General features: G+C 56.0%; 1 protein-coding gene across 4 annotated transcripts in view; it reads left to right on the top strand.

The window, feature by feature from the left end:
• The window catches only part of ARHGAP27 (Rho GTPase activating protein 27), a 32,309-nt gene that overhangs the window by 5,599 nt on the left and 11,834 nt on the right, over nt 1–14,876 (top strand). Inside the window, exon 1 of one of the 4 annotated variants that reach the window (XM_086685498.1) lies at nt 2,720–2,947. The exons of 2 other annotated variants lie outside the window; for them this stretch is intronic. Coding sequence is in view for 1 of the 2 variants with exons in the window: in XM_086685497.1 (XP_086541623.1) it covers nt 13,634–13,690 (57 nt within the window). In the remaining variant the exon portion in view is untranslated. Of the gene's footprint in view, nt 1–2,719; nt 2,948–11,341; nt 13,691–14,876 lie in introns of those variants that run through there. One more of the 4 variants, XM_086685497.1, reaches the window with a different exon arrangement.

Genomic DNA, 14,876 nt, shown 5'->3' with positions numbered 1-14,876 from the left:
CCATCTGGTTACAGTGCAAAGAGCTCAGGATTTGAAGCTTAGAGAGACTGGAATTTGACCCTGCTGGGTCACCTGCCAGCTGCAGAGGAGTCACTTAACTCCCCAGCCCCAGTGTCCTCGTGTGTAAGCGCAGGACAAAACCTAAGGATTAGTGTTGTGAGCCTCAACGAGGTGAGGCATGGAAACGCTTGGCACGTAGTAGGCGCTCCACCGAGGCTGGCCGGGGTCGCATTCGGTATCCTGGTCTGCGCCAGCTTTGCTCCCGTTTCTGCAAGGAGCAGCCCGCCCCCTTGTGGTCATGACGGGGAATAGCAACCGGCGCGTGGGGACGAGGATGGGGACTCCGCCCAGAAGGAACCAGAGGGGTAGGGGGGTGGGAAATAATGTGCCCGGCCGTCTCTGCTGGCCAGTTGGCCCCCTTATCTGGGACAGATGGCTGGATACCAGTGCTCTTTACCCCGGCGTCCCTCCGTTTCCCGGACAGGCTCTCGGAGGTGCATTCCAGGACCTTTCCACATCCCCTGTCCAGCTTGCCCCTCTTTCTTTCCGCACAGTATAGTGGTGTGTCCGCGGCGGGGGACACAGATGATGGAGAGAGGGGTGGTGCTCGCGCAGGGAAGAACTGGGGCGTCTGCCAGAGACCCGGGTATTGGTGGAAATACTCTGCCTGGTCCCACTTCTGGCCCTAATGAATGCACTGTATGGCCTCAACAAGAGGCTTAGTACCTCTGGTCTGGTTTCCTCCCCGTGTAATGGGTATGATCTCACACTTCCTGTGACCCTGCTTTATTCCAGTGTCAGCTGTGGGCCTCCCTGACACCCCAGCCCCTACACACTCCTGGCGTGGGGAGTTGCCTGTCTCCTGGGAAGGAAACCCCATTCTCCTTTTAGTTACTCAAGGCAGCATTTAGAGAAAGAATTTCCTGAATGGTGAGCCTGCCTGTTTCTTCTTGGAGGAGGCAGGAGAGGCAGCTCCTACCTTTCCCCTCCATTCACTCATTAACTAAGCATGAGGTGACCTTGCACTTGCCGAGCATCTGGTGAGGCAGAGTCCCAGGCCTGGAGGGCCACCATCTGGGTCAGGAGCCTGGCAAGAGGGGACAGATGCCTCAGGCCGGCATGGCCCAGGCCATCTGAGATAAAAAGGACACCCAGTGTACTGCGGTGCCCAGGCATGGGTGCAGGTGTGAGATGGGGCACCCCTGGGGCCTTTCAGCCCCGCCCCCACCCTGTGCTGCTGGGGCTCTGGTGGGGAGTGTGTGGCGCCTGGGGGGTGGGGCCTCATGGCCCTCGCCAGGAATTCGGACGTCACCGTGCAGCTACCGGGAGACTCTCAGAAGAGAAGGGAGTGGGGTTCAGAAAGGACCCCCTTGGCTGGAACTTTAAGAGTGGCAGAGGACTTTCATGGTCTCCCAGGCATGCGGTGATGACAGGAGAGGTTCGGGAAGTGGATTTCGAGGGAGCTGGTGGCTGATGGGCTGAGGAGGGCGGGAGAGAAGTCAGGATGAGTCCCAGCCTCCCAGTGTGCGCAGACAGTGGTCTGTTTATGGCGGGGACACTGGGAAGGCGTGGGAGGAGTCCTGGAGCTGCCCAGCATGTGGTGTGGAGATGTGGGGGGCGAGGGAGCATGTGGACCGGGGGACCACAGCCCTGGGCCCACCACATTTGGGTGACCAGGGGAGGGAAGAGGAGGAAGTGTAAAACACAGGGAACAAGGAGGAGAAGCAGGAGAGTGCTGGTCCAGACACCGAGAGGTGTCCAGAAGGAAGGGGAAGTTAGATAAAGGCCATCGAACATTTATCGGAAGTGGTGACCGCAAGGTCAGCAGCCACTTTATCAGTAGGGGGTTACCAAAAGCAGAAGGCAGAGGTCAGAGGGTGAAGATGAGGGTGCAGGGCCGAGTGGAGACCGCTCAGAAGCATGGCAGGGAAGGGAGAGGTGCCGTGTGGCCAGAGGCATGTGGAGGTCGAGAGGGGGGGCTCCCCAAATCTGAGTGAGTGGGCAGCAGCCAGAGGAGCTGGTTGACGAGACGGGATCCCAGGACACAGGTGTGAGGGTGATGCGCAGGGCAGACGGGGAGGGACCCAGTCCCTCTGAGGCAAGGGCCAAGGATGTGAGGATGGAGGGGACACAGGGTCAGGCTCATCGGGGACTGGGGAGCCTTGGACAAGGGGAGAGGGTGGCATGGGTGTAGGACAATTGGCAGAGGCGGGGACCCTCAGAAGAGAGAAGCCTCCTCGCCCACCGTGTGGCGTTTCACGGCCTTGTCATCCACCACGCGCCAGTGGATGGTCAAAGTGCGCTGGTCAAAGCGCTGGACACTGGGGACACAAAGCATGGTGGCGCATGACGTGATCCTGCGCCACAGGGGCTAGTGATCCCGTGGGCTCTCACTCAAAGGCTCCCACTCCCAGCAGCTCTGAAGGCAGGCCTGCATGGAAGGGCGCCCCCCTGTGCCAGAGTGCAGAGGTTCAGAGAAGTTGAGTGGCTGGCTGAAAGTCACCCAGGCGGGAGTTGGCTGAGCGGGAGTCAGTTCCCGTACCTCCTGACCCTGAACCCCACCCTAGTTACCAGGCTCAGTCTCAGGCAGGTGGCCTGCAGGCCATAGCCAGCCTGTTCCCCTCTACTCTACTCCCTCCCTCGCTGAGGAGGGGCTTTCGAGCCTGGGGAAGCCAGGTGAGGAGGGGCCTCTGAGACTCCTCCCCTGCTGAGTCCATTTCTGGGTGCAGTCACCATCCCCGGTCACCATCCCCGCCCCGCCCGCCCCCGGGGCCTCAGGCCAGCCCTCCGGACTGGAGCCCGCCCCTGCTGCCCAGGCATTGGCCACTGGGAGGAAAGAGTTACAGCCGGGGCCTCTGCAAACGGCCTGGCCGGTGCCCCACCTGAGCAGGCGGCCTGGACTGGAAGGAGCCCCGGGGCCCTGGCTCCCTGTCCTCTTCAGAGAACTGTGAGTGACCATTCATATGGTTGCACAGGGGGCGGGGGCGGGCCGTGGCAGTTGCCCACTCTCTCCCCTTCTTCCCTGACCTCCCCCCTCCTTGGTCTTCTCCTGTACCCCTGCTGAAACTCACCTGCCCGGTGACTCGCCCGGAGGCGCCCCTGCCTCCTCTCCGGATCCCAGGCCTGGCACCCACTCCGTGGGACAGACTCTGAGGGCAGCCCAGGGCAGCTGTGATTGAGGCCTCGGACAAACCCACCGGGGTCCCCTTTGGGTGGGGACCAGCCATGGGCCCTCTGGAAAGGGGGGTGCTGGTAAGAGCAGGGGAGCTGAGGCCAAGGGGAGGGTCTCCGGAGTCCTTCCTCCTCCCAGCCACTGTCTTTCTCACCTCCCCAGGCGGCCCAGCTGGTTTCTTCATCCCTGGGCTGACCTTTCCTCCCCATGACTCACCTTCAGCCCCAGGCGGACCCTGGAACCCCACTGCCCAGCTTCTGACCTGACCCATGAAAGAGCAGCTCCGTGGGTAGCCCCCCTCCCATCCTCACCCCACATTCCTGACCACCAGTACTCCTCCCCAGCCACCCACCACTCCCAAGGCAACCTCCCACCCTGCAGGCCCCGTGTCAGCCCCTGGGGCCCCGTGGGGGGCCCCTGGGGCCCCGTGGGGGGCCCCTGGGTGATCTCCCCTGAGCCTGGGCCCCATTCCTCACCTCTCAGTCTCTGGTTCCCCTCAGCACCCCGGGTCTCCTGAGACAGGCCCACCTGCCTCCCCACTTCCTTCCTGAGCCCCAGCAGCCGGCCTCTTTCTCCGTCTATTTTCTCCACCCTTCCTGGAGCTGTGTTCAGTAGTGGGAAGGACCAGGTGGTTGGTTATGAATGCCAACCCCGATGGCTGCTCAGTGCCCCGTTCCCAGCATGGGAGAGCCCATCAGGCCCGGGCTCAGCTGATCAGAACGTGGCCGGGGTTCCAGACTGGAGTGTCAGAGGACAGTTGATGTTGGTTGGCGTTGAGGGAATTAGGGCTGCCAGGACGGGGTCCGAGGGACATAGGGGTTCTTGCAAGGATTGTCCCTCGCTCTTGCCAAATTGAGGAAGGTCTGTGGTGCGCGGGGATTTCCAGAGCACCTGCTTAGGCACAGTGAGGCCTGCAGGGCCCTTGTGTCCAGGCTCTGGACTCCTATAGGTGCCACCCTGCGTCCTCTCCTTCCCCTGGGTGGAGATCCACCATGAGGCATCAGGTGAGCAGGGCAGGGGTCTCCGTCCAGGCTTCCGTGTCTGTCCTGGGGGCTGGGCCAGTTGGGCCTGAGAGAGGAAGCCGGAAGAACCAAGAAACGTGCCAGAAGGGGGCCTGCCTCCAGATCCCCGCCCCCCGCCCCCCCCCCCACCAGCCTCCTTCCTGCCTCATCTCCACAACTGGAGCGCTCCTGGAATTGTCTGAATTTATAAATTACTATCCCCCCCACCATCATAGAAATAGTTTAATATCCCTACATATATTTGGCTAATGGGGGGGGGGTGGAATTTCAATCTAATGACTATTAGCATTTTGGTTTCTTTCCATCCATTCTGCTTTGCTCTGTGTCTGAGAGTTTTACAGACCCAGGGCATCACGGTGCGCTGACAGTGAGACGGTAACTTTTCACTCGCCGTGTCATTGATTCAGTAAATGGCAGGTGCTGGACTGGCCAGTGAGAGCCAAAGAAAAACAAGGCGTGGTCCCTGCCCTCAGGTAGTTTACTGTCTGGGAGGAGACCTTGGCAAGCCAACTGACAGTTACGATGTGGTGTGGATGCTGTGTGGAGCCCTTCTCCCCAGAACCTCGCTAGCCAGAGAGAAATTTCTCTAGGATTGCCTCCTGGCCAAGGAAGGGAGACGGCAGGTGAATCCTAAAGGTTTCCACAAGTCAGCCTCTCCCGTGAAACCCTCTGCACCTGGCGCTTTGTCAGTGGCAGACTTTTTTCTCATCAACCGTGATTTGGTCTTTTCAAGTTTTCCACCAGTTCTCGCTAATTTGGGCCATTTTATATTTTACTGGGAAAGCATTCGTTTTTTTACTGGATTTGTAAAATCTCCACTTTTAATTTTATTTATGGGTTTCTTTGTGACCAAGTCAATGACTTTTCTAAGAGTTTCATAGACCTGGAAAAATCGTATATTTTTTATTTAAGGGATGTAAGGTCCCCTATGTATCAAACCAAGCTGATTGATTATATTAGTCAAACTTGCATTTCCTTTGTATACTTCTTTCTGTTTATTCTTTTACTCCAGTTCCATTAGAGATTTATTAAATCTCCCACTCAAATTTTCTCTATAAAGTTCTTCTTGTATTTTTAGTAGGCTTTGTTTTTTATATTTAACTACAACACTGTTGGGAGCGCCCAGATTTTGACGGTTCTGTCATCACAGATTGTCCCTTTGTGTCGTTACCTGGTGCCCCTCTTTATCCCGCGTAGTGTTTTCAACCTGAAACTCCACCTTTCTTTTATGAATATGGCCACTCTATTTTATTCTATTTTCTTTTTTGCCCATGTGATATCTCTCGGTATCCCTTTATTTTCAACATTACCCTTTTTTTTTTTTTAAGGTTTTATTTTTAAGTAATCTCTACACCCAACGTGGGACTCGAACTCACAATCCTGAGATCAAGAGTCACGTGCTCTGGTGACTGAGCCAGCCAGGTGCCCCTCAACATCATCACGTTTTTAAGTGGATTTTTATATATATCCTGTCACTGTATTTTGAAACCCAAGCTGACTCTGTCTTTTGATGGGATAATGCAACCTTTCCACATTTTGTTTGACAATGGGTACAAAGTAGTTGATGGTTTATTTTAGGGAGAGGGGCAGAGAGAGGAGACACAGAATCCGAAGCAGCAGGCTCCAGGCTGCGAGCTGTCAGCACAGAGCCCGAAGCGGGGCTTGAACTCACAAGCCGTGAGATCATGACCTGAGCGGAATTCGTAACCGACTGAGCCACCCAGGCCCCCTTCCCTGGGGTTCCTAACCAAACACTCCTTGGGTGTGCAGAGTGGGGATTCTTTTTCTCAGCACTCCCTTCTGGAACCCTGTCCATTTCCAGATAGCCTTGGGTCTGTTTTCACCTTAGAGAAATCTATTTGTTGTAGGATTATCGTTTCCTTGACTTTTTCTTTTATTTGCAAGTTAGCTGTCTTGACTGGAACCTCCAGTTTTGTAGCTTTGCCTCCTTCATTTCTGTCTCTGCGTACGTTTGCTGCGAGCAATTTCTCCTGCTTTATCTTCCAGGCCACTACTTTGAGTCTGGAGGGTGACTATCCTCGCCTCCAATGAATAGTCCAGGGATATATTTTAAGTTCTAAAGTAGTCTTTTTTTCCTTTTGGGCTTTACTTGAATCTTCTTAAGAGTTCTATTTTGTTGTTGTTTAAGTTGTCACTGTGTTTTCCAGCCCCTCTATCTTGCCGATAGCCTTGGTTTTTTTTTTTTAATCCGATAATATACTTTCATGGTTTTTAAAAAGCAAAACAATGTTAAAAAGTATATAGTAAGGGGCGCCTGGGTGGCTCAATCTGTTAGGCATCCAACTCTTGATTTCGGCTCAGGTCATATCTCACAGTTGGTGAGTTCGAGCCCCACCTCGGGCTCTGTGCTGACAGCACTGAACCTGTTTGGGGTTCTCTCTCTCCTCTCTCTGCCCCTCCTCTGCTCTCTCCTTCTCTCTCTCTCACCCCTGCTTCCATACCCTGTTCACCATCAGCTCACAAGTCACCACGCTCATTAATCCTTTCTCTATTCTTTCACTGGTTCTTCAGACAAATACAAACTTGTAAGAATATGCATTTGATTACTTGATTTTCCGCCTCTCTCACATAAAGGTTGCATGCAATACACACGATCCTATAACTTGCTTATTTTTTGCCTTTTTGATTTGACAGTGTATCTTGGAGATTGTGCACAGAGAGGGTCAGTCTCCTTCCTTCCAGCGGGGCAGGTTTTCCACCTTAGGGATGTATCATAATATATTTAACCAGTATACTGTTGACAGGCAGTTGCATGGTTTCCCATCTTTTGCAACTGTGAACGATGCTAGAAGAAATAATCTTTCACACACGTGCTGGTAAATCGAGGCTAAATCCCAGAAGTAGGTTTGCTGGGTCGAAGGGTAGACAGGGGGTAGTTGTCATGTTTTGCCAAGTTGCCGTCCCCGCCCGTGGGGCTCATACATTCCCACCAGCACAAATGCGAGGGTCTGATTCCCCCCGGCCTTGCCAACCAAGTCGCATCAAAATTTTGTTTTCTGCCAGTCTGATAGCAAAATGTAGGATCTTCAGATAGCTTAAATTTGCATTTCTCTCCGCAGTGAGGGTGAGCATCTTTTCATAGATTCAAGCACTGTTTGTTTTTCTTTCTCTGTGAACCGTCTGTTCGTATCCTGAGCTCCTTTTTCTACTGAGTTGCTGGTCTTTTCCTTATTGGTTTCTAGGAGGTTTTGCTACACTGGGGAACACAGCTCTTTATCTCTTACCTGAGTTATAATCTCCCTAGGATTGTCTTTTGACTTTGCTAATGTTGTTTTTTGGCCACACAAATTACTTAAAGTGCATTTATTTATGTCTTTAATTTTTTTAATGTTTATTTATTTTTGGAGAGACAGACAGAATGCGAGTGGGTTGGGGCAGAGAGAGAGAGAGAGCGAGGCACAGAATCCGAAGCAGGCTCCAGGCTCCGAGCTGTCAGCACAGAGCCCGACGCGGGGCTCGAACTCACGAACCGTGAGATCATGACCTGGGCCGAAGTCGGACGCTCAACCGACTGAGCCACCCAGGCGCCCCACTTAAAGTACATATATGTGGTCAAATGTATAAATCATGTGCTTTATGGCTTTTAGATTTTGAGTCTCTGTTACAAAGGTCTTTTAAAAAAAAAAAAAAAAAGAGAGAGGACCGGCGGGGGGAGGGCGGGGGGTGGAGGGCAGAGAAAGAATCCCAAGCAGGCTCTGCACTGTCAGCACAGAGCCTGATGCAAGGCTCAAACCCACTAACCGTGAGATCATGACCTGAGCTGAAACCAAGAGTCAGATGCTTAAGCGACCGAGCCAACCAGACGCCTTTACAAAAGTCTTTTTTAAATATAGAATGTTGCTCGTGTTTTCCTGTTTGAGTATTTTTATGGTTTCACTTTTAAAAAAATAATTTTTTAATATTTTATTTTATTTTTGAGAGACAGAGAGAGACAGCGTGAGTGGGGGAGGAGCAGAGAGAGAGGGAGCCACAGAACCCGAAGCAGGCTCCAGGCTCCGAGATGTCCGCACAGAGCCCGTCGCAGGGCTTGAACCCACAAACTGTGAGATCATGACCTGAGCCGAAGTCCGAATCCTAACCCACTGAGCCACCCAGGCGCCCCAATGGTTTCACTTGTTACATCTAAATCTTGTATCCTCCGGGGGTATATTTGGGCGGACAGAGTAAGATGTAGACCCACCTTTAATTATCTTCTTCTGGGTGGCCATCCAGCTGTCCTGTCACTTCTGACTGACAAGTTCCTCTTCCCACCATGACTTGTGATCGGTCTCTAGCACGTCCCGTCCCGTCCGGACCCGCTATATTAAGGCGGTGGGTTGGGTTGTGTTTGCTCTGCCTCTCTCCAGCCTCTGGCTTGTCAGAGGAGTGGGGTTTATGGGTCTTTGCTCGCAGTGCTGGGGTGGAGCCCTTGGAGCTTGGAGCGGAGGAGTGATGGTCTCTGGGGGCTGGGCAGGCCCCTGCTAAGACACCATCAGGAGCTCTCCCTGCTCCCTCCCTGCCTTCCCGGCCTCCCCAACCTTGTGGGCAGAGAGTGCCTAGCTTACCTGTTTGGCTCCCTGTCAGCTCCTGGGGGTCACCTTGCCTTCCCTCTGGGGGCCCATGGTGGGCCTGGTCTGCCCCGGGGTCTCCCGGGTTCCCAGGCCAGCCAGCCCTGCCCACCAGCTGGCACAGCCCCTTCATGGAGCGTAGCAGTCGGGGGAGAAAGGGGAGAAGCAGGACATGTTTAAGCTGCCGTATTTCCAGAATTCCTGGCACCGGAGCTGCATCATAAAGGGAGAGAAATTACGACCGAGGGTAGGGGGAGAGTTGGAAGGGCCAGTCCTCCTGGGTAAGAAACAGGGAACATCTCATAAAGTCGTAACACTGAGAATGCACAATAGCAAAAAAGGTTGAGGGAGATGCTTTTCCCCTTTTTCTTATGAAGATTTTCAAATAGGCAAAGAAGCAAAAAGAATATTAAAACGAATGTAATTATACCCATTACTAGATTTGACGATTGCTGCTTGCCAAGTTTGTTCTTTTGTGTGTGTGTGTGCCAAGAAATAATAAATTCCAGACTTTATCGCATCTCATCCCTAAAAAATTCAGCATCTATTTCTTAAAAATGTTTTTCTCCACAATCACAATACCATTACCATTGTTATATCTGACAAAATTAACATTAGTTCCTTACATATCATCTAAGACCCAGGCCATACTCACAGCTCCTTCATTGTCCTAAAACAAATCTCTCACAGTTTTTTTTTTTTTTTAATTTTTTTGTTAATGTTTATTTCTGAGACAGAGAGAGACAGAGCATGAGTGGGGGAGGGGCAGAGAGAGGGAGACACAGAATCCGAAGCAGGCTTCAGGCTCTGAGCTGTCAGCACAGAGCCCGACGCGGGGCTCAAACTCACAGACTGCGAGATCATGACCTGAGCCGAAGCCGGACGCTCAACCGACTGAGCCACCCAGGCGCCCCACAGCCAGTTTGTTTGAACCAGGATCGGCTCAAGGGCCATGCGTTCCATTTGACTGTCCCGTCCCTCTCTTCCTGCCCTGACACAGAGACCAGACCAATTCCCTGCAGGACATCTACTCTAGATCTGAATGTTTGCTTCCTCGAGGTGGTGTTCCTCTAATCCCTGTGCTACCTGGGGACTGGTAGGTGTGAAAGGCTTAGGCGGGTCAGGTCACCTGGCTCAGTGACTCCAGGTCTCTGCTTGAGCAACCAAGATGATGCCAAGATGGGAAGAAGGAGGAGGAAGAAGGTGAACTTGGTTTGGGACATGCGGCTTTTTTGGCATACCGAGGACACCCAGGGGGGCAGTTGGGTCTGCGCTCCTGGAGGCGGGGTTGCGGGTTGTTAAGTTAACTGAGCTGGTTGGGCTTCCCCGGGGACAGTAGAGTGAGAAGGAAAGGTGAGAGCAGGCATCAGGGAAATGGGCGGAGGAAGAGGAGCCTGGGCCCCAGGCTGAGGAGGCAGACGAGGAGGGAGAGGGTTGTAAGGACTAAGTCCCGGAGGGGATCAGGCCCAAGGAGGACCACCTTTGTCATCGGGGAGGTAGTAGGAGACCTGAGCAGTGGGCTGGACGTCGGAGTGCGTGGACAGCGGGATGGCAGGTGCACACACGCGGGCAAGAAGCAGGTTCTGGAAACAAGGCAGGGAGAGCTGGGTCCAGGGGCGCGCTGTCTCTTTTTAAGATGGAGAGGCCTTGAGTTTGTTGAAAGGCCAAAGGGCCAAAGGCAGTCAGGTGGGAGGAGTTGGAGATCTGAGGAGAGGCAGCTTCTGAGCAAGTGAGAGACAATGGGGTCCCCTGGGCCTAGGTTGGGGAGGTCGGCGTGGACGGGGGACCCTGGTCCCTCCACTGGGGAAGTGAGGAGGAATGGTGGGTGCAGGTGCAGATCCGTCTGAGGGGACGGGGCCCTGGCACATTTTCCTCCCGTGGCTCACGATGACAGCTTTTGCTGGCCGGCAGGTTCCTCGACGGACCGTTTCTGACTCCTCCTGGTCCAGCAGCAGGAGACCTTCTGGGTGTCTGGAGGCCTCACCCAGAGCACAGGGTGTGTGAGCGGCAAAGGGACTCCACCCCAGGCCCCACCTGCCTGGAGGAGCGAGCCAAACGAGGAGGAGCGAGCCCCATGAGGTCGCCAAGAGGCTGCGGGCAGAGTCCAGAGCTCAGGGCACTCAGTCGAAACCCAGAGCCAGAAAAGCAGGGGTTCAGCCCCGCGTTCTCCCCCACGTCCCCACTGGGTGTAGAAACCTCAGGGGACCTGCCTGGCCCTTTCACAGAACCCAACCCTGTGAGCAGGGAAGGGGGGGCTGGGGGGGGGGTGGAGAATGACAGCCCATTCTATGGGTAAAGAAACAGAGGCCCAGAGTTTCAGGGGGCTGCCCAGAGAGAAGCTAAGGCACAACCTATACAAGAAGCCCTGTCTCTGGAATCCTGCTCTGTTCTTTTTTCCTTTGAATCAAATGATGCTTCTGGCCCAAACCCCAGAGAAGACCCTCACCTCGGCCTGTTGTGTTTGGACTTTCAGGCTACAGGGCAAGCAATAAGATTACACTGAGCCTCACGTGGGCCTTAGCCCGCGTCCAGGCCCCAGCCCAAACCAGTTACACCAGACCCTGGGGCGGGGTGGGGGGAGCAGCTCTAGGCATGGTTCCCCACTATTCTGAGGCTTGAGGAGCCTGCGGGGTGACCCCCAGCTTTCCCACTGCACACGGCTGGATGAGTCACTCAGGGCTAGGGGTGGGTACGGTGAGGCCCGGACTCTGTCCTGGAGAGGGCGTGCTCGGGGGAGGGACACCAGGACAGTTCTGTGCACTTGGCTAAGCTCACTGCCTCACTGAGGCAAAGATCACAGTTTATTCCCAACTCTCCCTCCACCCGGGTGGCATGGAGTCGGCAAAGGAGATCCTGTCCCCTCCGCAGCCACCTGAGCCAGACCCCAAGCTCCAGTCACTGGTTTGCAGGCATTTCTTTTGCCTCCGGCCCCAGAGAACGGATAGGATTTTCTGGTTGCACCTGCTTGTGCCCCAACACTGGTGAGGGTTTTGCAGAGAAGGCGGGGGCGAGGACGGAGGGCCGGAGAGACGGGGCGAGGCGAAGCTGGCTTGTTCTGTCCCCTCCTCCACCATGTGCCTCTGGAGGCCAGGCGAGGTGTGAGGGTGTGGTTGAGGGAGGAGGACCCCACTGGGGAGCTGCTGTGGTCGCATCTCGCCTGGGGAAGCCCATACCCGAGGCCTGAGGCGCCAACCTCCCTGACCGAGAAGAACAGGCCAGAGCCGTGTGGGTTTTGCTCAGTCCCTATGGTGTGAGGCCAGAGCCCTCTGGGAGACGCCAGACATGGCGGCCAGGCTTCTTTCCGGGAAGGTCAGCAGGTGGGCAGCCTTTTCTATGGTCCCAGTCTCCCACGCTGTCACTCTTGGTTCCTGCCCCAGGGAGACCCTGCCTGCTAACCCTACAGCAGGGCAGCACTGAGGGCCCGGGTTCCCACACCTGCCTCCTCTCTCCCCTTTCCTGCCCCAGCTCCTCCCTGCTGCCGGCTCAGAGTTTCTGGCCACTCTGGAATGTACACAGGCTGTTCCCATCTCCTGGGCCTGGCTCCGTCCCTCTTGGTGATTTGTCCTGTGTGTGTGTGTGTGGACCATGTCCCTCAGGGTGGGGTCAGTGGGATGGGTCATATGTGTGACAAGTGGGAGGACTCCAGGCCTCTCTGCCTCTGGTGTTCCAGGCTTCTGAGCCCCACAAGGGACGGTAGGGGAGTGATACTAGAGCTTTGAGGGCAGAGTAGGGCCTAGGTCCCTGGCTTGCTGTGGATGTGGTCCGTCCAAATGTCCCACACCCCAAGCCTACACCACGCCTGGTTCCACTTGGACGTCCCTGTCCTGAGCCCACGGTAGGTGCAGGGAAGGAGTGGCCTGGGGGACATGGGCAGGGGAGAAAAGAGGGCCAGGGCTGGGGGCAGGAGGGTTACTGAAATGGGAGAGCAGAAGATGAGGGGTCTGGCATCCGGGATAGAAGGTGGGGGTCAGAGACTGATCTGGAAGCTGGGCTGCCAGGGGGGAGACCCTCGGGTGTCGGAGCCGCTCTGAGAGTGTCAGGAAGACAAGGAGGTCCTTGGGCTGGAGGAGGTCGGCAGCTTCTCACCAGGGACAGGCTGCGCCCGTGGTGCAGGACTGCGGTTTGGACACCTGATAGGAGGGTGAAGAGAGGAGAGACCCGGGGAAGCTGTTGGTGTAGGGTTGTGGGGGAGCTACATGCATCTCGGTGGCCCAGGCTGGAGGAGACAGTCAAGGCGAGTAGACTGTGTTGTGGTCAAAATCCCTCCCGTTCCCTGTGTGGCTGGAAGACTCCAGACACTGGCTCTCGCTCTGATACCACATCTGCCCAGACCCCTTCCTCTTTGAGACGTCTCCCGCTCACCCCGCGACACACACACACAAGCTTCCTCTTCCCCATCACATCCTCCCCGGGCCTGCGGGGAGCTGATGGCCACTCCACGTCCTGTCCATGCCAGCCCAGGCACCAGCACCCAACCGCCCCCTCTGCCTGCTCCCAGCCGCACAGCCTGCCCCTCCCCCACCTGTGGTCCCGGTGCCACCCTGCCCCACGGCTGTATCTGGCCTGGGACTCAGAACTTGCCAGTCATCAGAGCATAGCGCAGGAAGGCCGGTGTGTCCCTGGACGCATAAAAATACCCCAGACCTGAGACACCACCCCCTTTCCCCCACCCCACCCTTTCTCAGGCAGCCTCTGTCTCAGGCTAGCACTTCCGCAGCCCTGACAGGAAATGGGCTGGAGGCTCAGCCTCCCGCCATCTCAAAGCAACTTCTTGTTTCCCCCTTGCCCCGTGCCAGCCCTGGGGTTGTGCCCCTTGGCTCCACCCCTGAAGCCTTCCCAGGGCTCTGTCCCAGCAGCTCAGTGGGGACAGGATGGTGGACATGATTGCCAAGCTGACCAGGAGGCAGAGTCGGGCCCTGCGGGGACAGGTAGGGGACCCTGGCGTTTGGGGGCAAGCTTGGCCTCTGATGGGGAGGGCTGAGGGCGTCTGGCCTGTTAGGAGCTGGGTGAGCTGGGTTTGGGGGCAGGACATCTCCCAGATTTGGGGGGACTCCTCCCTTCTTGCCTCTTTCCTTTTCCAAGGCCTTGCCGGTCTGAGAGGGGCTGTGGAGGGGCGCTGAGACCCGGTGATCGGTCATCGGTGATAGGGTGATCAGTGGAAGAGGGGAAGAGGGGCAGGCCTGCCACCTGTTTGCGGGGAGGGGAGGGAACTGGAAACGGGGTGCTGGGGGGCCGGGCAGCTGGGTGTGGTGAGAGCCAGGGCGCCTCTTAGCTCTGTCCTCGGGCCTGAGGTGGGAGATCACTTCCCCTTTCCTACTTGGAAAACATACGTGTCTCTGTCATGATTGGGGTCTGGGCCTCAAGAGCTGTTGGTGCCCTAGTCAGGGTCTGTTGATGGGCTGCGACGGGGTGTCGTCTGGGCCTCCAGGAGCTGTGGGCAGGGGGGTGCCGGGCCCTGCTCTAACCTGGGCGAGCCTCCCCTTGAAGGCCAGAGGGCACGGAGAGACTGGCCCCACCTGGCTTCTAGTCTGATCCTGGCTGTGGCTCTGCCAGGAGAGGAAAACGCCTCTATCTTAGCACTGTGAGGGTTCTGCAGAGAGTTCTAGAGTTTGAAGGGGCCTCAGGGCTGCAGTACCCCTAACTGCTCACCTCCAGTGAAGGCCCCTTAACTACCCCCTGAAGCAGCCCCAATCCTTAGAATGTGCTTCCTTCCAAGGAACCCTGCCCTCTGCTCCCACCAGGCCTCTGATCTGCAGTCCAGAGCCCCACAAGGTGATTCTGTATCTTCCCTTCCTTGTGACAGCCCTATCGTGCTGGGGGCCTAGACATCTACCCCTGTATCTCCTCTACCTGCTAGGGCTGTTCCTTGTGCAAGATCCCCATCAACCTGACCAGCCCGGGACTCCCCGAGGACACACAGCCAAGTCTAGCAGCCTGCCAGTGGAAATCCCCAGTCCAAAGAGCCTGGCTCCTTCCTTAGCTCACCCACCCCCCATATGACCCTCCAGCCTCAGTGGGTCCAGCTGGGGTGGGTAGGAGGTGCGTCTAGTCCTCCCAAGGAGTCTCCTGGCTCCTGTGCCGAGCCCTCATTCCCAGAAAGTCCCTGCTCAAAGC

Source organism: Puma concolor, chromosome E1 (genome assembly GCF_028749965.1).
Source record: "Puma concolor isolate L17-30 chromosome E1, mPumCon1.1.hap2, whole genome shotgun sequence".
NCBI lineage: Eukaryota > Metazoa > Chordata > Mammalia > Carnivora > Felidae > Puma > Puma concolor.
The sequence above is the reverse complement of the archived record's forward strand: the minus strand, read 5'-3'. Positions and strand labels throughout refer to the sequence as shown.